The sequence below is a fragment of the Anser brachyrhynchus genome (genome assembly GCF_964034855.1).
Source record: "Anser brachyrhynchus genome assembly, chromosome: 4".
NCBI lineage: Eukaryota > Metazoa > Chordata > Aves > Anseriformes > Anatidae > Anser > Anser brachyrhynchus.
In genome coordinates this window covers 43,455,600-43,480,137 of record NC_137698.1, presented here as the reverse complement: position 1 = coordinate 43,480,137, position 24,538 = coordinate 43,455,600, and the positions used below count along the sequence as shown (strand labels likewise).

General features: G+C 39.1%; 1 protein-coding gene and 1 long non-coding RNA gene across 2 annotated transcripts in view; one reads left to right on the top strand and one right to left on the bottom strand.

Moving 5' to 3' along the window:
* Positions 1-15,457, bottom strand: part of LOC308194636 (uncharacterized protein) — a 201,012-nt gene extending 185,555 nt beyond the window's left edge. The window contains exons 1-2 of the mRNA XM_080590772.1: positions 15,162-15,457; positions 4,560-4,715 (exon numbers count right to left, since the gene is read on the bottom strand). Of these exons, the coding sequence (XP_080446898.1) occupies positions 4,560-4,715; positions 15,162-15,167 (162 nt within the window). The 5' untranslated portion in view covers positions 15,168-15,457. The remainder of the gene's footprint in view (positions 1-4,559; positions 4,716-15,161) is intronic.
* Positions 15,458-17,088: 1,631 nt separating this feature from the next.
* Positions 17,089-19,453, top strand: LOC308194638. Its single transcript, XR_013950777.1, has 2 exons — positions 17,089-17,226; positions 17,583-19,453. It is a non-coding gene; the product is annotated as an uncharacterized lncRNA (long non-coding RNA).
* Positions 19,454-24,538: the final 5,085 nt, after the last annotated feature.

Below are 24,538 nucleotides of genomic sequence, written 5' to 3'. Positions count from 1 at the left end.
CTCATCATGCCCGTGTCCAGCATCATCTCTCTGCAGTCAGACCAAATAGACAGTAATACAGAAACCAAGCTAATTCATGCGTCTCCTAGGGAGCTGCATTAAAAGGACCAACATTAATGAAGCAAGTATCTCCAAAGGTTCCCAGGTTATATAAAATCACAGCCCTCACCTGCATTCAGCTGATCTGTACTCCCACTGTGATCCAGCCGAATTCCTAATTCTGTATTGTTTCCTCACATGAAACCAAGGCACTTTCTTTAAGATAGTGTTCCCAGGAAGGCTGTATGAATACATGGAGCGTAGCTGGCCCTAGCTGTTGTGTGCGATGAACTTCCTTACCTGGCCCAGATTCAGCACAGCACTTAAGTTCTTACCTTCTTTTTTTAGGCTCCTCTTTTTCCAATAAAATGAACTAAAAGGAGCATAAGTACTTTGTTGAGTCTAATTTTTCACATTTAAAAGTCAGCACAAAAAAAGTAAAGTCTACTACGTTGAGATTCCATTCCCTAAACAAAAGCCCCCACTACATCTGGGTTGCTGAAAGACATTTAAAATGTCTGCACAGGACCTACAGGAGACCCAAGCTCTTCTGGAACTGCAGTTGGAGACCCTGCAAAATACTCTAGAGTATCTCAAATGGTAAGAGTGTATAGACAGACGAGTTTCATTTCCGTTGTGTTTGCTGCTGGAGGAAATTATTACATTTTCACCTCTCCAGATTGCCTCTTTTCAGCCATCCTCACTTCTAAACATGGATTTCTTCTTATTCTTTTTCATCTGGGAATACCAGGTTAAGTGCTATATAACTTCATAAAATCAACAACGGTTCTTGTATTTCCCAACACAACTCTGCTATATTGTCTCCTTGTATATAATACTGGGCAGATTTCTCATGTACGGCAAGCTGTCATCTCTTTTCTCCCACACTTTTTTCTGGAATTGTCTCTCAAATGTTAAAAATACCTACTCAGCTATGCTAACCTTTGTTCCCCCTATCTGATGACAAGTACTGTACCCGCAACCTGGCAGGAAATGCCACCATGTCCATCATTTTGTTTCCACTCCTACTCAGTATCTAACTTAATTCAATACATTGTAATGAAAATAAGAATTCTGAATTAATTAGGTTTATTGGAAATCTATTTTAGGTTTCTGGTGCCTGATTCACCTCATTGAGGCCTCCTTCTTAAACCATTTAAGGGCATGAATAACCCAAGTAAATAGTCTCACTGACATCAGTTAAACATATAAACACACATCTAGCTACACACAGCCTGAATCAAGATAGGAATTTAGGAACCTATCTATCACAGAGATATCCAGAAAACCTGCATCTAATCCTTGAAGTGCCTACATTCTTACCAATAAAGTCGTACCAATAAAGTCTTATCTGACCAAAAGCCTGCACCAACCATTGGTAAGTTACTTAAGACCCTCCAGGCAGCTGCTCAGAGGTACACAAGCTTCCCCCCAACGGCAGCTACACAGTCACAGCACCTGATGCTGAATCAAAAAGGCAATAGGAGATTTATGACAGACCTCAACGGGGGCAGCAGCCCGCCTGCAGCAAGGCAGGCTGCATGCTTCTGTGGAGGGACTCAATTTGCTGTGTGTGTTTAGGTTGCGTATCTCTTCTATTAAACACAAGTTTAACGCTGACTCCTGTTTGCACAACAATGGTTAAAACTGGTCCACAATCACTTCTTAAACATCCTGTCCAAGATATCAGGTTTTATTAACAAAGAAAACTAATTTCACTGACAGATCAAAGTTGACTGTGGCTTCTTTGCAGCAGTTAAAATTATTTGAAAGCAGGAATATTTCTTCCAGTTGGGAAAAGCAAGACCAAGCTGTACCCGAGTTTTCAAATATTTTCTTTAAATAAAGGCACAAATAAATTTTTCCTCAGAGAGTCTAGAATAATTATTTTTGAGAGTGAACCAAATACACAATCATTGTGAAAAGACCTGGTTCGTTATCATACTTAGCACTGCCTGCTCATAAAGAGGCAGCCTTTTAATCTGACTTGGTTTAATGTATGCTGTGAGTTCGAATGAGCAACTCAAAATGGCTCGTTTGCACCCTCCCTTCCCTGTTCATGAGATTAATCCTGTAGAAAACAGTTTCTTCAATGGTTTTTGTTATTTGAACTTCAATTAGCAATATTTCTCATAAATGTTGCAATTTCTTGCTTCGAGTGGCACTAGCCAAGCTCCACATTGCTTTAGGCAGGCTCCTCTACTCCATAGGGATGCTGCAGTAACCCCTCACACCAAAACACAGACTGGGGTATGAGCACTTCAGGGTGTACTGCCTGGCCTCCTCTCCTGGACCTGTGGCACACAGTGAGAGCTCTGCAAGGCCAGGTGGATGAAAGCTCAGCTCCATGCGGCAGAAGTAGGCCTCAGCCCCTCACAGCGGGCTTGGGAGGATCTACCACAGCTGTCTCAGCGCACCAGGAGGCAGAGGGTGACTCTGCCTGGTCATGGCATTAGCCACAGCAATGCTCTGACTGACAACCGTGTTCTTCATTAATAATAAATCTAACATTCAGGGATCATAATTCTGAACATCTATTTGACTTTGTAAGGCCCAGCAGTGAGTTGTGTGAATGGAAGTAGGGGAACACAACACTAAAACAACAAAAATAATTATAAAAAAATATAGGAAGATGTAGCTACAAGAGGTCTCGTACCTTAAGCCACTCAACTGAGGCATTTTATTTCAATGACTTTAATTTCCTCGGATACAGCTACCAGAAGAACACATGGAGTAAAGCTGAGTGCTCCAGGAGACAGGGAGGAAAGAGGAGGTTGTGCCAGTGGCACAGAACTCCATGTGGCACCCTCCACAACTTTCCCATTTCCTCTCTCACCCTCTACGTAATCTTCCTCCATGGGCACAGAAAAATCAGGCTTGCGTGCATTACCAAGGAACTCTGAGGTACACCACAGCGTTTTCAACCTCCCTGAGGAGCTGAGAGCTCCTACCTGCAGACTGCTATTGCCAGAGCAAAGCTATCACCCAGTCGCTGCCTGAGGGAATTGGCTCCAGTCTTTTCAGCATAACTGCTTTTCTTCAGAAACTGAACTGCATAAACAAAGATTTTCTTCTTCCTTTTTTCAATATATATTTGTGCCTTTTTTATAAATTATATATTTTTTGCATATATATTTGTGCCTTTCCTCTGTTTTTTGTTCTGAATCCACCAGTCGATTCCAATGTGCTGCTGATTTAGCTTCAACTTTTTTAGGTAGAAAGTTTTGCACTGAACAGACCAAAATCTTTGGCAGTGTTGCTGCTTGGAAAATGGAAACTGTACTACCAAAATAATTGCTCAGGATGAGGTTAGACTCAGTCTGTGGGAAAGAGGGATTTCTTTCAAATCACCAGCTTTCACCTGTCAGTACACTGTGCATTTTGGCTAAATGTGGCATATATATAACTCCAGTGAAAACAGGAAAATTCAAGACCAAAACTAACTGGGAAGGCAACTTAAAGTGTTCTTTCCCATTTGAGAAGGGGAGGGGCAGGAGTATAGTGAACGTATATGCTAAATATACTTGAAATGGCTATGTGCAAGCTGGGGGGAAAAAAGAGTTTACTCAATAAGTGTTAAGCTCAACATTTTAGTAATTCTTTCAACTTTTATTGCTTAATTTAAGATAGTTCAGGGTTGTTTTTTTGAGGTTCTGTGCCATTTCCCCGTGATTTCAACTGAATTAACAGGTATCTTACATTTCTAGAAATTAGCTCTTTCAGTGCCTCAAATGCTAGCCATAGGTTTTTTTTCTTTTTTCATTGTATGACAATTCATAGTGTTAAAGATCCATAAAGTAGAACTTAGCTTTTAGTTTAGTATAGTCTATCTCTAGATTTTTCTTTTTTATTCAGGGAATGTAAGGTAGAAGGGATCATGAAGGGATCACCCACTATCATCTCCTGCATAAGTGCTCCTGCATTAAGTTCAATAATTTGCATTACTCATAAATTCATCTATGAGGAGAAGCTAAAAGGGAATGTTCAAATTTGCAGGACTGATTTAAAAAACATTTTCTCTAGTCCTCCACAGAAAACACTGTATGAGGTTTTCTTCTTCCCCCACTCCCCCATCCTGGTATGACAGCCAGGTGTAGTTGTCATTTCCAGTCATACTAAATTTTCACTATTCCTTTTGAAGATGCTTTGGGGACCTCATCATATATGAATTGCCTCCACCACCTGAGTCGACTGGAGTCCTAGAGTCACCTATGTGCTTCATTACTACATGGCTGTTATTTTGAATTGGACTGAAACTTCATCTAGGACTTAATCTCCCCTTTTCTTTAATTGTTAAACTGCTTTAATTATTAAATTATTAAATAGGAAAATTACTAGAATAGAGAAGTTCCTAGAAACGACCTCCCTTCTGAATATGGGCAGTATTCTAAACTGCAGCTTCAAATGTAAAATATATATATATATATATTCAAAAGCACTTAAATCCATTTACTCTAATTCGCTTTCATTTAGTAACTTCTCAAATCGAGTCCAGACAATGCAGACATTGTTTTACCTACAGCTGACAGCAGAAATATCTGGGTTGTGCAATAACATATGGAGCCATCTGATGAGAGATCATCCAGCCAGTTGAATACATAGGCAAACAAGCTTCTCCAAAAGCAGCCTCTGTAAGCCGGATCCTGCAAGGTGCTGAGAGCCTTGTCTCCTGCTGACTGCAATGGGAATTGAAAGCAGACAAAAAGTTGCAGGAGATGATCAATATCTCTGAGACATGGGCCCTTAAGGGGCTCAGGTTTCAAATGCCTGGTTTTTACTGCAGATGTGCAACAGAAATAAAACTTCCTGCAGCTCCATAGAACTGTTACATTGGAACAGAACATGGCCAAATCTTAATGCTTACAGTGACATTAGACCTCTTTCCTAAAACATAGGAGCCAGAAGTACAGATGAACAAGTTTTAAAATCAGGTTGAAAGCAAAGTCCTTAAGTGTATTAGCCAAGAGTGACAGTTAATTTAATATGCTTATGGTTCAAATTACAAAATTTTCTGCTCTTTTCAAAGTACTAGTTAAAGAAAATGAAGAGAACAGAGGGAAAGGGAGAGGGAGAGGAGCTGTTAGTCAAATTTTAAAAAGGCCAGCATTTCCTTTTAAGATGCCTCTCCATGGCATCAGAAGCAGAGGCAGCTGACACAATGTAAAGATAACTGACCCCCAACTGAGAGGCTCCATCTAAATTGTGGGTCTCAGGGACGTATGTGTGTCCTAGATCCGTCTTTAACTACGCCCCCAATCTACACTGGCATGAGTGTCAGAGGCTGCTCACTGCCCTGGACAGAGAAGAGGAGACAAACCACCCCAGGACCAGGGTTACACATTTGAGAAGGGCGCCGTTGTCCAGGACTCCTGCGTTGTGCCCTTTTTGGTCCTTCTTCACATTCTTGCACTACTCCAAGTTGTACATAGCAGTACTTCCAGGAAAAACAAACAATTCCTCCACCTCTGCCCATTTACCACTATTTTATTACTATTTGTTAGCTTGGTGCATTTGTTAGCTTTGAAGCATTGTCCTCCAAGATGTGATTTGAAGACCAGAGAACTGAGATGGGCACTGAATGTACTTTTTTCTTTTCTTTTTTCTTTTTTTTTAATTTATTTCCCCACAAAAGTGCTCTTCCCAATAGGCTGTTATACCAAAAATTTATACTATAACTATTATTCTTTATTTTGAATTGAAATGACCACGGCTACCATGATGTTAGACAGACTCTGCATTTCTGCATTCAGTTAGCTTTTTACCTGTCAGTTAATTGTTTATTGTTTTATTTGGAAATGTTTGCACTGCTAAGTTTGTGTCTGGTCACAATAGTTGGTTGTTTAGAAAAGATTTGAAAACTTCTCTAAAAGGGTGTCAAACATCTCTTAGATAATACAGAAAACTTACTCACTACTAAAAAGCTGCACAAATAGTCAATTGCTCAAAGACACATTATTTGATGGCAGGCCAAGGATCCACTTTACAAATTCATGACCCAATATATTTAAGTGAAAATAGGTAGCTAAGCAAAGTATATGAAAGAAGAAAAATGACATATGAGACCAAATAAAAAAGATCCTTTCAACAAAAAATACTAAATATGTACGACTATTCCAGATGTTTCTTGAGATGAAACAAAACATACAGCAATTGTTAACAGATTGATGATAGAGGATTAAAATGGATGGAAAAAAATTCCAAGGCATTGAATATATATGACACCTGAAGGCTTCAAGGTTAGGCTGGAAGCCCCAGGAGAATTGAGGCTCCAGGACATCGATCATCCATCAGGTATCTGTACAAGGCTAAAAGAAACCCACTAGTGGGGAAAACATTAAGGAACATTCATGAACAGGAGGGGAATGAGTATGTCCAAACATATGGAAGAATTACTGCACTTTCTTCGTGGATTTATTTTTACCTCCAAGAAGATAAAGAACAATCTCCCAGAGCATTTAACTGCATGGTGGCTTGGGATCCGAGGTTTTGGATTTGATTACAAGGCACATTAAGGTTGCATTTTTCGCCTCTGCAGTAATAAGAACCTAAAGTTACATGCAGCTGAATTGATTCTCTAGCAGACAAAAAACAGCATATGATATTTTGATGTCTTTGTTTTAATCCTTCAGTTCCCCTTCATAACATCAAAATCTGTAAAATCTTCTAGTAGTTGTCTTCATGCATTAGTTACTCTACAAAGGGTTTAGCTAAACCAGAAAAAAACCACACTTTGAAGAAGTCACCAACCTCTGTTTCTACATACACAGACAAGTTTTTTTGTGCCTCCTAACAAAATCCAGTGTAAACACACAGTCAAATGCGTGGAACCACACCTCCTGTCTAGGTAATGCTTTTTATGAACTACAACATGTACCAAAGACATGGAAAGACTTCTACTAAGACTTCTCTTAAAAACAAACTACACTTTTGATTACATCCCCATTGCTAATAGCATCTAGAGAAGTCGGATAAATTGCCAGACACCAGTTCACACCATCTACTTTTGGCCAAAAGTCTGCGTGATGTGGAGGAAACCCATTTCCCTTTCCTGCTTCCCAAAAGACAGTCATGTCTGCCAGTCTCTGAGATGGAAAGAGAGGCCCTCTGCAGCATTAATCCTTTTCTCAATAAACCTTTGCTCTACTCTCTAAAAACTGTCATCTCTTATTTGAGTCTTTGCTCAGAAAAAGATTGGTTAAAATGTATTTAACTGGCATATTGTATCCATACAATGCTGCATGTGCTGTCCCCATTCCACAATGCCTACATGTAATCATCCTTTTTAAGAAAATAATTTTAGTGGTAAAAAATGCCTTTCTTACAATTCTTTGCTCTTCTCTTTTTATACCAAAATCAAGTCCTTTAAAGTAGAGTAGACTTTGCTCTTAAGATATGTAAAATACATTTTGTCCTCCTTTGTCCTTGCCCTTGACTTTTTTACACTCAACATCTTATTATGGGCCAAAGGGAAAACACTATGTTTAAAGAGCCAGGAATTTACTGGTAGTTCTGTTTTTTTTGTTGTTTTTTTTTTTTTTTTTTTTTTTAACAGTGTAGTCCAAACTACCTAACCAATATAGGAAAGTTACTCGGGTGTTATGTTTACCCTTCCAATGTCTCTCTGCATCCTGACAGCGGCAGTTTCTGTCTTGCTCAAGAAGAGCAGGAGAGGACTGTGATGAGCCATCAGCATCCTGAGGTCTTCGCTGGGAGGATGACATTCATGGTGGGAGGCTGATTTTATACATCAGCTTATACAGCTTTATACGTCAGCAGTCTCCTTCCTGCACACTGGCTCCTAGCAAAAGCCTGCAAGCTGCAAAACTCAGGGGGCTGCTGCTGGTTCCCCAAGGACGGGAACAGGGGTCAGGCCTCTCCACCCCAGCACTGTGGGAGCCAGTGCCAGCAGGGGAGGTGCTGAATGATACTGCAGCCACTGAGGCAAGATCAGCCATAAAACCCTGGTTTCAGGTCACTACCAAGCCTGTGACCTTTTTCTAATACCAACAATAATCACACTGAGCTACAACATGCCATCATAACAGAGATAGTGGAAAATAGTAATCTTGCTGAATCTAACGCCCTTGCTTATTTTACTGGGATCTGATTTTCCCCTAGCATTGCAGTGCTAGGATTAAAAATAATTATTAGTAAGTGGATAAAAGCCAAAGAAAATAACCCAGAATAATCTCAAATTTGTTTAACATACACACTGGAAAGTCAGAGCAACAGGTTAAACAATATAGTAAATATTAAAACAAATAAATATATAAATAAGTTAAACAGTTGAGATGTCAATACTGAGCTGGGGAGGAAGGTAAGGGAGTCAGGTACAATTGAGGAACTGCAGTTCACTGAAAGCCTTTTTGGCTGCTGCATCAGCTCTCCAGGCCCTGGGCTGCCTGTAGCCCCAACAAATTAGGGATGAGCAGCACCTCGCTGCTGAGTTCCCACTGCACACAACTCCAAGTTACCTGTACACTGCACTTAGCACAGAGCAGTTTCTTCAGGAGAGGACGCTGTGCTGTTGGCATTAGAAAAGCAGAACAATAGGAAGATAACCAGAGAGGCTGGGTGTAAGGAGAAGGACGTATATTTGACTGTGAATCATCTAGATCTAGAGCAGGTTGAATGCAGAAGATTCATTCAAATCAGAAAAAAATATCTGAGAAGGTGAGTCCTGCAACCTAAAAAGAACAATGCTTAAGACTGGAGAGGAAACTGTAAGAGTGCAGGCATTTCTTGTTTTTCCCTGGCCCCTTCCGCTTACCCACAGAGAACTTTGCCAAGAATGTCACAGAGAGATGAAAATGCCACAAATATAATCACTCTGAGTGTATTTGTCCAAAAGAACTACATGAAGTGAATTGTGATTGTGTTAACAAATGGACTGTGACATCAGCACATATTTCCTTCACTGTCACATTAGCCTTAGAAGAGAGATAGAATAGAAATAAAAGTTTGACTTTGAGGACTGTGCTTCAGATACTGGGGGGCCGCAGAGCCAGTACTGACAAGTTCAACATTAGGCAGATGATGTGCTGAGCGACTGAGTGCTTACGGCAACACCCAAACTGTGCTCACAGTTCTCAAGCCAACAGCAGATGGACCTGACACTGTGATCCAATTGTAACAGCCCAGGTCCAGTCCAGAACCCCTTCCTCTCCAAAAGTAAAATAAAAAAGAAGAAGAACTTATGCAACATTGGGGGAAAAAAAAAAAGTGATACTAAAACCTAAACTCAAATTTCTATTCCAAAACAAACAGATCTCTCAGCTGCCAGATAAATGTTTGGCTTGTTATGGGAAATGCTATGGTATGGGACTCTTATCCAAGATAATAAAGATGAGATCCAACTATGGAGGCCCAAATTATGAGCCTGAGTGATTGGGGAATAAGGTGATAGAAGTAATTTAACGTAGACAAATGCACAGTATAGCACATGGAGAAAGAAAAAACAATTTAAACTTTCTTCATAAAAAATGTACTCTAAAGTGTTGATTACCACTTAGGAACAAATATCTTGGAGTCATCAGATGCAGTGTTGTGAAAATGTCAGCTCAATAGCTCTAAAAAAGGCAATTCAAATGAACAGCCTCACTAGGCCACCTGTTTTTGTATCAAGTGCTGGATATCCTGATTAAAAAATGCAATCTCCCATCTCAAAACGTGTTTAAGAAAACAGGCTTGGAAGAACATGACCAGTGAGGACAGAGCTGCTACTTCTCTTTTCCTTGCACAGAAGCTAGACTTTAACCCACAGATGAGAAAGCCATCTCTTATGGAATCATCACTGTTCAGGTTCTGCTCATACGTCTTTTCTACGAACATCTACTTCTGGTTTCAAAGACAGGTTGCCGATTGAGTGATCTGATCTGGTGAAACTGCTCTTAGGTCCTCTTCTTCCCTCAGAAAGGAAATGAATAGAAAGTTTTCACAGGGATGTGAAGACTGCTTTCACTTACCTTCATCTTCACCAGCCAAAGCAAAAGCACCCCATGCTGAATTACAGAGGGAGTTAAACTTCCCCAGTTTCAGAAAGATTCAGAAAGGAAATTCTTGACTTTTCTTAGAGAAATTCTTTTCAGAATATTGTGATGTTTTCATACAGACAGGTGGAGAAGCTCCTCCACTCTGCTCTCTCACTCCCCCTCCTCAAAGGAAGAGGATGATAAAAGGCTCAGGGGGTGAAATAAGGAGATTACTCACCGGTTACCGTCACAGGCAAAACAGACACAGCATAAGGGAGACTAATGTCGTATGTTACCAATTGCTACAAGGCTACAAACAGTAAGAAACTAAAAGTAAACTAAAAAGACCTTCCCCCAACCACCCTCTTCTACATCCACAGGCCACCCTGGCAGACCCCTGCTACCAAGCCCTTGCCAGATAAACCTAATCCAAATAGAAGTGAAAACTTTAATAGAGTTCTTCACAGAGAGTAGTGGCACTATTTTCTATTTATTCCTCTCTTACTGGAGATTTTTCAAATGTAACAAAATCAGCCTTCGTTGAAGTATATCTCTGCTATTTTCAGCTAACATTGAAATCCCTCAACTCAGTGGATTTCTTCCAAGATTCTTATCTGATTTTCATAAGTAAAAGTGGATTCAAACTCAAGCTTTGTTTTACCTATTACAATATTACACATAATCATTACATATTTCATGCTTTTTTTGCCATGGTATCTGAGCATTTAAATGACATGAGAATCATGTTTCTTGTTTTCTAGGATTAAGATTTACTAGCTGTGGTCATTTATTACCAATTTTAATAAACAGGTAGTATCTTAAACATTTGAAATTAGAACTACCAGAAAATACATATAAGGAAGATAAATTGGTGGTGGGTTTTCTCAAAAATACAGGAAAATAAAAAATTATTACCAGCTCCAAGAGAGGAAAAAAGAAATATCCTTGAGGAATGAGAAAAACATGGGTAGATGTATAGAATCCTTTATCTGCTTAACTCTTATGTAGGTTTTCCCCCACTCTCCAGATAATGAAATAAGCTTTCTAGAAATTTCTGGCGGCATTCACTGACAGAGATTCATTGAGGAGGAAAAAAAAAAAAAGAGAGAGAGAGAGAGAGAAGAGTTAGGATCCCAAAGAGGTTTGCAACAGCTGTGCTTAAAACCTTGATGCTGCATTGTTTCACGTGAAGGATACTAAACGGGTGTCATTCTTGTTGTTTCTTGCTCTGCTGAAGTCATTATCAACACACCTCCTTCTGCTCTCCATTGGATCTGCTAACTCCCCCAGCAGATTTTGTCTTTACTGGCTAAATAGTAATTCAGTAGTGCTCTATTCCCATAAAGAAAAAAAAAAAAAAAAGCACCTAGAATGCAAAGCGGATAGAAATTGAAGTCAGTCTCAAAAGGATTTTCAAGGACATCATTTAGATTTGTAGCTAATTTAGTTTCAGAAGGCATTAAGACAATCTAAACTGAGTAAATATCACTGTATGTATCCAGCACCTCCAATTCAATTTGTAAACTCTTGCCTTGTTACTTCCCCTCTCAACAGGCTCTGCAGAGGAGATAATACCATTTTTCTCCTGTGATTTGAGATCTCTTGATCTCAAAGAGCTGGAATGTCACACTTATTAACACTTGGCTATTTGTTAAATGGTATTAAAAAGCAGATTCCCTGATGACACTTCACATGGAAAACAGCTGAGTGAACCACGTAACATTTCATGGTAAATCTAATAAAAATTTACCTTTTTTAAATTGGAATTAACTGTCAGGTCTGAGTCAAAGCTAGACTGTGAAGAAACTCTGAAGAAAAAATTGTCACTCTCCTACTGAAGTAATAATACATAATTTTTCATGTCATTTGTTGAGAGATCAAATATTTACAAAATAATTCTTGACCTCAAAGTTTGAGAGATGTGTGTCTGGAATATCTGTGTAATACTTTCAGCAAGTTTCTGTTTTGGAATAAATGAAAAATGAAGTTTCACCCAAAAAATCTACTCTGATTTTACTCTGACACCAGTACACACTGAGATTAAACTATGGGCAACCTGTTGTAGTTTGAATTATACTACATTATATTATATGCATCTATAAATTAAATGATAGCTTATTATGCAGTGAAGTTTGTCAATCCTGATTATATATATATCAAATATGTATATAGAATTGTTCAGTTGAAAGGGACCTACAAAGATCATTGAGTCCATGTGCCTGACCACTTCCAGGGCTAACCAAAAGTTAAAGCACATTACTGAGGGCAGTGCCCAAACACCTCATGAGCGCTGACAGGTGTGGGGCATCAACCACCACTCTAGGAAGCCTGTTCCAGTGTTTGGCCACCCTCATGGTAAAGAAATTCTCCCTAGTGGCCAGAGCAAACCTCCCCTGGCCCAGCTCTGTGCTGTTCCCACACATCCTGCCACCAGTGAGCAGGGAGCAGAGGCCGGCACCTCCCTCTGTGCTTCCCCTCCTCAGGAGGTGCAGAGGGCAGGGAAGTCACCTCTCGGCCTCCTCTTCTCCAGGCTGGGCACCCCACGTGTCCTCAGCCTCCCCTCACAGGATGGGCCTTCCAGCCCTTTCACCAGATTCATTGCCCTCCTCTAGAGGTTTTCAAGTGCCTTAACATACTTTTTATATTGTGAGCCCAGAACTGTTCACAATACTCAAGGTGATGCTGAACTAACACTAAACAGAGCAGGGGAACCACCTCTTTTGCTTGGCTGACTATGCTACGCTTAATGCACTCCAAAACGCAGTTTGCCCTCTCGGCTGCTGGGGTATGCTGCTGGCTTACGTTGAGCCAGCAACCTCAGCTCTCTTCCTGCTGAGTTGTTCTCCATCCATTTGTCTCCCTGTCTTATTTGGATTAGAAGAGCTCCTGACAATCTATCGATAGAAACATGGCATACAGATTCATCCATTTGATATGAAGCTTCTGTGTTTTAATATCCATCTCTCATACCATTATGAGATTTAGACGTCTTGAAAATACCATTTGGTTAAACAGTGCCTGCCTGAGATTCTTACAATATACTATCTTGTTCTGACTTCCATTTGTTCTGTTGCAACGTAGCTAAAAGTCCACTAATAGCACTAAATACAACTTTCCAAAGCAGAAGCTTCCCCTTGCCAGCCTAAAACTTCAAACCCCAACAGCTCATCAGTCTTGCTAAGCAAATCTTTGCATTTTTTCCAAAGTCCAGAATCTCAATTTGCTCACATTATGCCTGTTCAGAAAGAATAGCTCTGAATTCATGAGTTTTTGTGGTGACTTTGATGATACCCTAAAATAAATTTTTGTATACCTCCCATGTAAACCCAAGTTCCTGATTTCATCCAAAATTCAGAGAGCCACACTGCAAGAAGCTGAACTCTATTTCTGAAAACCAGCTCGTTTTACAAAACAGTCACTTTGCATCCTGTAGATGTTAACGCTAAAATCTTTCTTCATGTTGGTAAGCACTAATAATAACCATGCTGATGCAGATAAGAAGTAAAGATAGTTCAATGCTGAGTTGAAAATAGGATTTCCTAAAGCACCAAAAAAAAAAAAAAGGAAAATATTAATGGCTTTCTTATTTTATATTAAACCCCAAAGAAATCATCTTTAATATCAGGAGTATATTTATAAATGTGCTCTGCAGTATGACAGTTATTATTAGGCTTTTGGTGTTTTGCTTTTTTGTTGTTGTTGCTGCTGCTAAATTATTTTTTAGAGTCTGGCAGGGCATAAATCCAGTAGTAATTACAGGTTGCATATTTATACATTTATTTATATTGCCATAGCATGTTTGTTAAATTACTATAATACTTATTTTATCATACATAGCCTCACAATCTGCACATCACATATGAACTTTAGTCCAAATCCTGAGTAATGTTTTATACCTTCTGCAGAGGATCTATTCTCATGGGGCAGGGGAGGTACCACCAGACCTCGAGCTCTCCATGGGCCGCAGCCTCCTCCAGGCCACATCCACCTGCTCCACCAGGTGCTCCTCCACGGGGGGGGCTGCAGCGTGGAGATCTGCTGCATGTGGGACCCATGGGCTGCAGGGGGACAGCCTGCTCCACCAGGGGCCTCTCCACAGGCCTCAGGGGAACTTCTGCTGCGTGCCTGGAGCACCTCCTGCCCTCCTTCTGCACTGAGCTTGGTGTCCTCTCTCCCAGCTGCTGCTGTGCAGCAGTTTTTTTCCCTTTCTTCAATCTGCTCTCCCAGAGGCCCAACCAGCATCACTCCCTAGCTCAGCTCTGGCCAGCAGCAGGTCCCTTTTGGAGCCAGCTGGAGCCAGCTCTGATCTGACATAGGGCAGCTGCTGGGCTCTGCACACAGAGGCCACCCCAGCAGCCCCCCTGTTACCAAGCCCTTGCCATGTAAACTGAATACACTTTTGGGAATATGTACAAAAACACAGCTTGGAAAACTAATGAAATTTTGTCAATTAAAGAAATATGTTAAGGATCACAGTCTTACACCTCTACCTCACTTGAGGCAATTCTGTGAAATATGGCCCACCAGGACTGTTGTCTGTTTACTGTGATCTTAGTCAGAAGTTCATGGCTGAGCAAAATGCTGACATATTTAGCCATTTGCAACCTATCAAGCTCCATTCATATTCTCATAAGTCCTAACACCTTCTGTGAAGGAGCAAGTGATGATCCCCAAATTATTGGCTTCCCAGTGCTCAAAGAGCCAGAACTGATGAAAACAATAGGCTGAGCTCCCAAAAACATTATTTCAAAACTCTGAGATACGATTAAAAGCTTATAAACAATGCATAACCCCTGCGGGAAACCAGACTGACTGCCATCTCATCTTTCCAAAGGACCCAGGCTTTATCTGGCATGTTAGAAATTCTCTACACGTGCCAAGTGTAACACTTCCAAATGGTGTTAGAGCTCACATATTGTGCAGTCAAAATAGGTTACATGCATACATTTATATATATGTAGAAAGAAAGGCAGATAGACAGAGATGGCTCATAAAACAGCCTCAAACTACTTAATTTTCCTGCCTTTGATGATTGGTTTAATCTAATACATTCTGACTCTGTTCTCTCAAGGTCAGGTAAGGACTTTCCAAGAGGCTTGAAAGAGTACTCTTTTTAATCTGTTAGCATTCACAGCATAATTCCTAATATACCTTCATGCAGCTGTGGGACTGCTTGTACCAGCCCCTCCAAGGATGCCCTATTGCAGAGCAGGGCCCTCTTCCTCACATGTGCTCTTCCTTTCAAGGCCTTTCCCCAGGCAAAATGATTCCACCACAATTCCCCAGCTGGAAAGCTTTCTCAGCTTCTCTGCCAAAAGCCAGAATTGCCAGGAAAGGCTGGTAACTGGTTTTCTTGCTCCCAACTAGTAACACAGTTCAGTTCATGGCCTCTGCCATGAAGAAAATATATATATATTTTTTTTGAGCTATACCAAACTTCCCTTCTCCTTGCCCATTTCTTTACCCAAGTGCACTGGGAGAAGTTCCTTGTCACACACACTGGAAACTAAAAATAGTCTGATCTAAGTCTTGTTTTTTCCCCGTATTAGTTCATAGGATTTAAATGAGCACAATAAGGCAAATGACATATTAGGATATATGCAGCTTTTGGCAGGTTACTTTACAAGGCGAGGTGATTTTTCAGCACAGTTTATATCCTGTCAGATCTTTTGCATGATCATTATTTATTATTTCTGTAATAATAATTATTCATTGGTTAAGATCTTTGCTTCCTCTTCCAAATTTCTTCCTCTTTTTTCCTAAAAAGTACTTCTTCAAATTAAATGACATAAGATGAGCAGATGCTTCCCAGCTCATCTGCAAGTGACAGAGTAGCAGTAGTAAGCAGCAGTGGTCTTCTTTGAAACCATGCAAACACTGCATTGTGGCTCTAGAACTTGAATCTGATTAAAGGTTTTATAAATATTTCTAATAAAGGTACTAATAGTCACATTTTTTTCTTTCAAGCCACTTACAATCCTTTTCTCTTTTGGTTTCATTTCAAACATGGTGTTTCTTATAATCATTATATTTTTCATTTAAAATAAATTTAAAAATATAACTCTAAGATTAATTTGGTCCACTGTGTCTTGCAGGAAACATCCTTACCTTTGTTTTCTCTCACACCCTACACTCTTCACCTAAAACTTTTTGGCTTTATCTAATTCCACAACAAGACAATCCTGGCATATTGTTTAACTAAATAAGCTAACTTGCAGTTCCTTGACTGCCAAGCATGGTTTAAATAATACAATAGATTTCATCTTTACCTGGGATTTTAGCCACCTTCAACTAAGGTTTACATCCTGATTTCTGGAGCCAACATGGAAGAGAAGGAAAAGAGTCAGAGATTAACATCAACAACCAATAAATTCTCCACCTGGAAGGAATAAAAAAAGTAAATGCCACCATCAGGAACATCTGTGCTAAAGCAGCTAATATGCAGTTTCTAATAATTATTGTACAGGTGTATCATATACTTCTTATCTACTTTTGAAATAATTATATTGAGCAGGACATCTGGTGATGAAGTTTTATTTCATTTATTCTTACAAGCATTAACACTGTCGTGCATTCTACATATACAAAACAAAGAAATGATACATGACTCAGCATTAGTGAGGACAGGGAGATCAGCAGCAGTTCTGTATTGTGTTCAGAGAATCCAAAAGGATTCCTTAAATCCAAGCATATCATAATATAAAACTTTATAAAGAAGTCAGATCTTGGTGTATTTTTAATAAGAACACAAAAAGGATCACAAGGCATGAAACACCAATTATTTTCCTGTAGCAATGAAGAACCTTTATTTAAAGGGAAGCAGATCCACCTCTCTCTTTCCTTGTTTGCTGTTGGAGCTCCTTGGCTGCAACTACAGCAGAGGCACTTTCTCTGCCAGAAGCAGAGATGTACAACATGCATCAACCCAGGCTACTCAGAATTTTTCTGGTAAGAAAAGACTGTTTACGTCTAACTTACAGTTGTCAACTTCAAAAACTTGAAGCGAGTGAGAAGACAGGTCCAGTAATGGCTACTTTTAAAGACAGAAGAGAAAACTGAGTAGAAGTCACCTTCTGATGAACAAAAATCACTGTACAGAGCACAGCTGTTCACTTCCATTTCCTTTCATGGATGTTTGTGAACATAGACTACTGGTTCTCATCAGCACCCGTGAACTACTTTTAAAGGATCTGTGAAAGGCAAATGAGAAAAGCAAGTGAGTATTAAATGGCTTAAATTCTCTATAAAAGGCTCTACACCAGCAATGGGAAATGTTTCCATCTGTATGCTCTTATTTCACTTCTAAGCTTCCTTAACTTTTTGGTCAGGTGGAAACTCCTTTCCAATTCATTCTCAGTTAATTCTCAGATTTCCCTATTCCCCCTACAAGTAAATAAATCCTCTCTACTAGGGAGGTGATGTTAGTGCGGCCAAGGCACATCAACTACTCTAAAACTTACTGAAGAGATCCTCCAAGCCAGGCACTTTTCATAGCAACCGTGATTGAAGTGATAGACAGGGGCTCAGTTTGGGTGATGTTTAATGGGTACATCATGACCATTGTTCCATTAGTTCACAGGAAAGTCTTTCACATGGACCTAGTTGCCCAAGAGAAAAACAAGCAAGAAATCTGATGAGGACAACAGTGAACATACTGAATTCTTTCTGCTGAAAGCCACCTCCCTGAAGAACAGAGTTTTGCTGGCATCATGCTGTGTAATTTACGAATAACTTCAGACACTGTTGTCCAAATGTCTTTCGAAAACCTGGTCTGGCAAATATAAGAGCTGCATTAGCAGTACACCACTAAAACTACCTCAACAGTTGTCAATCTATCCGTCTTTCATGGAAATTGGGGATGAAAAAGAGCTCATAGTTCATATCATTGCCAATCCAAGACTGTTCCAGTGTTCCTAGAGGTTTGTCCAGTTTTTAATGACTCGAGTAAAGGAGCTCCCACCATTTTTCTCCAGAGACTATTCTCTACTGTAAAAGATTTCACTGTAAAAAGAAACAATTCCTGACACTCAGCCTAAAATATTCCCTTGCTGACTTTTCCATTCATCTCTATTATACATATACTATACAGCAAAAGCCAAACTGCTCCCAGTTACATCATACAGTCCTTAGTTAGTCACATTGCCTCGGTGTAATGCTGAAAAGAATTTGTCCTCGCACTTTGTTCTTCAGAAAATCTTGATGGAGGTAGCAGATTTATTTTCATGACACACACTAAAAGAATAAAGGGTATAAACTGGCAGGAACTTCACATCATATGAAAGTCTGCAACTCCACGTTAGCCAGGCCCTTTTTGAAGGTTGCTATAGAAATAAAAGGCCACAGTCCATTGGGATTTTATAAATAAAAGGTGCTGGGGAGTGAGTAGATAGTGTATGATGTCATTTACCAGTAAACAATTTGCAGACCAAGTACAGCCTCTGTGCAAATTTTCCCAATTGTAATACATCCATTCCTGTGTAGACCTGCTACGTCTTGCTTCTACGATTCCATTAAAAGGTATCATAAACAATAACAGCAACAATAACTCATTGTTAACTTGCAGAACCCTTGGCTCCTAACCATAGCATTTATTCAGGGAGTGTTCTGTATTTACACATTCTTAAGTTATGAGCAGCCATCTCTAAGGGTAAGGAATTGCTTCAACTCCATACAACACGTGGCCTGGGGATTCATAAATACATAATCCTACATTGCCAGTTGCAAACTGGTTTTGCTATTTTTTTTTCCTAGATATCCCCTAAAAATAATCTTTTTTAAGAGAAGCCTGTTCCTTTCAGACATCTAACGTTCCTTTTGAAGCAGGAACAACTAATGCGATTTGCCTTTAAATTTGAATCTAGATGCCTTTGATTATTGATCGGATTGCTTAATGCAACTTCATAAAAATAGTGCCATAGGTAATACTAGAAAGAGCTGTGCATACCTCAGAGTTTATATCTTTATATGTGAAATAAAAGCTGAATTTGAGCCTATGTAGATATTAAAAACAGATGATTTTTTTCTGACTTTCACTGACTGGTCCTTCAATTAGTTTGTTCTTTAGTTCTTCCAAAATTACTTGTGACATTTTATTCACTGGCACAATAACAACAGGCCATTTTCAATAACCCGTGGCTAGCCCCGTACAAAGAGATTAAGCAAATTCTCTTGTTTCCCATGGGAAACCTTAAGGTCAGTGTATAGGTTGTCCAGAACAGAAAGGGTTAAAATTCCACCACCAGAACCTCTCCAGTCATTACATAACCCAAAGCAAAAGAAATCAGTGTTAGGTCCACCAGTCCCTGAGGGACTGGGAAAAAAAAAAGTACAATCAAGGTTTATTTATTTACGTATTTTACATGGCTCACTGAAGTATTTTATTACCTTCTTTTATTCAACACCTCCCCTGAGGAAGGAATGCCGTGGAGACCTCAAATATGGAATAGCTAACATGGGTAAACCTAAGTGCCAACCTGCATTTGGGTTGTCCTTACCTCCTGCTAAGGCTGTAGACGTAGGAATACTGACAAAAGCCCCCAGAAGTCTCACAGCAATTGCTAGATCGAACAAGTAGATTCACTACTTTGCTCTATTTCCCCTCACTAACTGCTGTCACCATCACAGCTCTGACTGAGACCAACCTGAACCCATCTCCAGCTGATGTAGGTGTCACCAGGTAAGACATCTGGATCCACAACAGATAAGAAAATTGGTGCAATTAACAGACCATGGAGCTGAGAGACAGCATCTGTTGCTGCAGGGCGATTCCCAGTCAACCTCAGTTTACACCATTCATACTGGTTAGCCCACCAATTTAGCTTGCAGGTTACATCAGTGCAGTGAGTATGAACTGTGTCTGCAGCAAAACTGCTATGAAGGAAGGAAAGCTTTAGACATGAGGAATTCCATTTACACAACTGTATGTCTTCAGATCCCCTAAAGAAAAGCAGGGCAGCAGTTTGACAAGAAGCATGCCGCCTAAGCTACTGCCTTCTGTGTTTGCAGTTCCAGAAAGATTACGCATGCCCAAGTCAGCACTGTTGTGTTTATATATATATATATATATATATATATATATATATATATATATATATATGTGCTTTCCCTTATGTTCCTAGTTGATCCTTTATGACCTGTAGAGTGTGGTGGTTCTGCAAAAACAGCAGTTCAACATTGGCTTTGTGAAAGTTCAAGTATCTGGCTCATTGAAGCTAGCTAGCAGTTCTTCTGTTTGGTTATTTAACTTTGCAAATATAACCTAGCCCCTTAGAGCTTACCGGCATCTAGGGGTTTAGGATTTTTTTCTTGGTTTTCTTAGATATTTTTTCTTTTCTACGTTAAAAAGGGAAAAAAAAAAAAAAGGCTACAGGTAAAATTAATCCCTCAGTAATACTAATGCTAATTAATTAATTATTAGCATTAGTAACTGCTAATACAGTTGATATTAGAACAAAATACTCTGTCAATATCTTAACTATATTACTAGTTAGTTTATTCAAACTCATTTCTCTGGGAATGGGAGTAGTATCTGAAAACTTAAGAAATGAAATATTAGAGAATCATCTTTGTTATTCTTACAAAAAATAACTGCTTTGCTTGCTGATAAGGGAGAACATAAGTAAACAAAACTTGCCTAAAATAGTAAAAAGGGCAGAAACATAGTCAAACATAACTAACATAGTCAAACATACCTAAAACAAGGACCTGGTATAAAATTACTTTATTTTCTCCACAATGCTTTAGCATGTCTGTTTGAGTTCACATTCTAAAGATAAATATCTAAGATCAGACAGAAAATTGAAGGAATTATCTGGGGGACTTTTCCTACACTTCACACTTCATTTGAGATTACTAAAGCAAATCCAGAATGTGACTGTGAAATAACGTCGTGGGCTTCTGCCACTGCTGTTGTATGTGAAAGAAAGTATAACAGTAGAATGATTCTCACAAGTACCATGACAGATATGTTTGAGAAGGAGTTTTACCAGTAAATCCACAAGGCTTCCATATTCCTCCTTTATCATTTGTATCTGTGAAATTAGACACTGTAGAAGAAATTGGACTATTCAAATTGTACAGAAAATCCATCTTACAACGTTCAAGTAGATGGTGGTAAGGGTTTGATTTGTTACTTCTGCTTCATGAGAAAATCACTAGGTGCATGTTTCACAATGCTAACTTATTTTTGTACATAACTTTTGGAGGAGTGGTTGCATCCATAAAGGAGAAGGGTCAAAGACAAAATATGAGTCTACTCCCAGGCAAATCAAATTTCCATTCACATTGCAAGTTTTTGGCAAGAAATTTCAAAGTTTTGCTGAGAAAAAAAAGAAAAAAAGGTAGAAGACCCCTTATTGAGGAGCTTAAGGGAAAAGCAAATGGCTGAAGATTCACTCACCAGCTTGCAGGAGTGCTTTCCAGGGGTGTGGATAAACAGAACTTGGATCTTTGCTCAAGACTCAGTCACGTCAGAGCTGCAGACCTCTTACCACAAGGCCTTTCAATTCTGCCTCTGGCTGCTGAAATATTTGCCCTAGTCTTCTAGGAGAAGAATATCACACTAGATATGATGAATGGCCAATATGGATTATTTAAGAGAGCAAGACTCTCTCAAATTTGTCACTGCCCCAGTACCCTGAGAGTGGCATTAGATGGGAAAACTGCAAAAACTCCATTGGTGTGACAGATTACAGGATATGAAGCAACTGTGCATTTACAGGGTATGAAACAAGTGTGCATTTACCATACAGAAGCAATGATATCATTGATAGTGATAAAAAATAAATTAAAAAATCAAGTCACAGAATGTAACCTACATTTACTATGGTAAGTATGTGGGATCTTTTGTTTTCAGCTGAAGGTCATTGATTTATATTGTTAGGGTATTGATTCAGTTCCTACTGGGACAGATATTATCATCTGGCTCTCAAGTCATATGTCAGGGCCACTTTCAAAACCTTTGAAAATCCTTAACTCCTTTCAAACATGAAAGCATTTTGGAAGGCAACAGTCTGGCTAGTTTTGTCCTTTTTACAGGTCTTCCTCAAAGCTTTCTTTTTGGTTTGCTAGCATTCATCTTTTGCAGCCTAAACATTTCAAGAAGCATGAGCAAACAGATGTTGATTTTCATACTGGACTACTTCAGCTGAGTTCCAGATTTAGATTTATGTGCTGGCAAATGACACCCCCCCCCCCACATACACCCCAATTTTTTGATGAGATAGCCAGAGTAAGTGATTTCTCAGATTATTCCCTCCCAACTTGCATCATTTAATTATGAAATATTTCTTTAGTTTGGATTCTAAATCTGAATAATTTCATGCTCCAAATCCTTAGAATAATGAATAGTATGAATCACTCACTGTACTACCTGTGTTTTTCTCTCAAACTGGACAGGGCTGGTGTTCAGATCAACATTTCTAATTGTCGTTTTTATGATCCCAGTAGTACCCTGTAGAAACTACTGTAGCTGTATGAAGAACCAAAGATGATTGTATCCACCTTTTCATCTCTCAGATCTCCCACCTTGCACAACCTCAGAACAAGAATGAAACCTGTTCAGCTGAAAGCTTGTGGGTGGTAATTCAATCAAAAAGCCTGGGGGGAGAGGAAGGGGGGAAGAAAAAGAAAAAAAGCACACATACATTGTGCACTAAGCCTGATGAGGACTTCCCTGGTATCTCTACCACTTTGTGCTTCCAGGAGGGGACTTGCACACTTAAGAGGTTCAAGGAATGGTGACAGTAGGTCACTCGATCAGCACAGCAGAACAGTGCTCAGGCCGTATCAGAACTGGTTCAGATGTATGATATGACATTTAAACATAAGTGCCAGGAACAAGTGGAATGATAACAGAAATGAAGGGCAAAAATTGATGGGGGAAGAAAATAATTTTATAGAAATAAAGCCCTGACAGTAGTTCAAGCTAAACCATAGACTCCTCCAGGTTCCTCTGCACTTGAATGCTGAAACCGTATTTGTCTTTGGCATCTGGCAATGTCATTTAATATGTTCTTATGGCCCTGCATGCAGTTAAGCATGCACTGTATATTATTTTATGATGTTTGAATTGGAATCACACTTTCTGGGTACAAGTATTCATGTTTTTGCAGATTCTTGTGTAAAGCTGGGAGAACCTGTTTCCAATTTCATGACCGTTTATCGCTAATCCAAAATGACTGCAGCATTACCTACAGACAGGAAGCTGGATGAGGACTTGTGTGTTTTGGATGCATCATGCTCTTCCCAGGAAACTCTGTTAAACTAGTTTTATGCTTACATGAGGGGAAGACAGAAATTACTAATGGACATGACTGTGCCTAATCTATATATAGTTTAGCAAAATAAAGGTAAAATTGAGATGGGTCTTATAGCAGCTCTTCATCCATATGAGCTCTAATACTCATTTCAGCATTCCATTCAGGTTTCTGCTTTTACTTTCGCAAAACTCAAAGTGCATAAAAGGGTCCTGTGCTTACTAGTTCAGCCAGCTCTAAGGAATTTTACAGGTTTTGGTACCTGGGCCTAACAGTTAATTTTTCCTGAAATAACCAAAATCTTATTGCAAAACATTTCTTCTATATATTTCACATAACCTTCTTGCAACAGATTATGCTGAAATGTAGTTGTATCATATGTCAAAGGAAACACACTGTAGAATATTCCTTTGGGAACCAAAAAAACAATGCTGATGAGAGGACAGATTAAGCTGTCCTCCAGAACAACTATGAATGGCGTAAAAAATATGTACTTAACATTTTATGAACTTCTAAAACTTTAGAGGTTCATTTTGGCCATCAGCTGATTTAGAATTGGTCTAATAACTCTTGTGAGAAAAGGGTTTCTCCTGAGATTTACAGTGGTCCTCGATTTTGATGGATAGAAAGAGCTGTAAGATTACTCTCTTAATAATTCTAGATTTTTAAGTTTAATCATCATAATCGAACAGTATTGGAAAGTTAACCGTTTCATTGGAAATTTGTTGAAAACAATTAGTATTTGGTTTGCTTTAAGATTTAGTCTGATTGGATTGTTATTATTCTGTTAAAATAGACTGTTCATTATGTTATTCAAGCAACTTAACCAAGATTTTTCAAGGGATATATATTATTGGCCACAGTTAGAAAGATGCCTCCAGGTTTAACTTCCAATTAATTGACCCTGTAAATACTTAACAGTAAGAACAACATACAGCAAGTAATCCTGTTTGTGGAAGTTTGATTATGCACATTCTTTTGATGCCATTTAATGACTAGTAGACATCTACATGACCTGTACAGAATTGCAGGGGAAAAAAAAGAAAAAAAAAAAAGAAAAAAAAATAATTTAAAGACTACTGTTTATAACAGTGAGAAAACAGGAACTGAAATACATAAGACTGTGAATGAAAATACAAAACTATTTGATCCAATGTATTTTTAGGTCTTTTGTTGTCCTTTACAAGCCCACAGGATAATACATTTTCAAAACACAGAAAAAAATTATGCACTTTTACATTACAACAAGCATAAAACTATTCCCAATTTCAG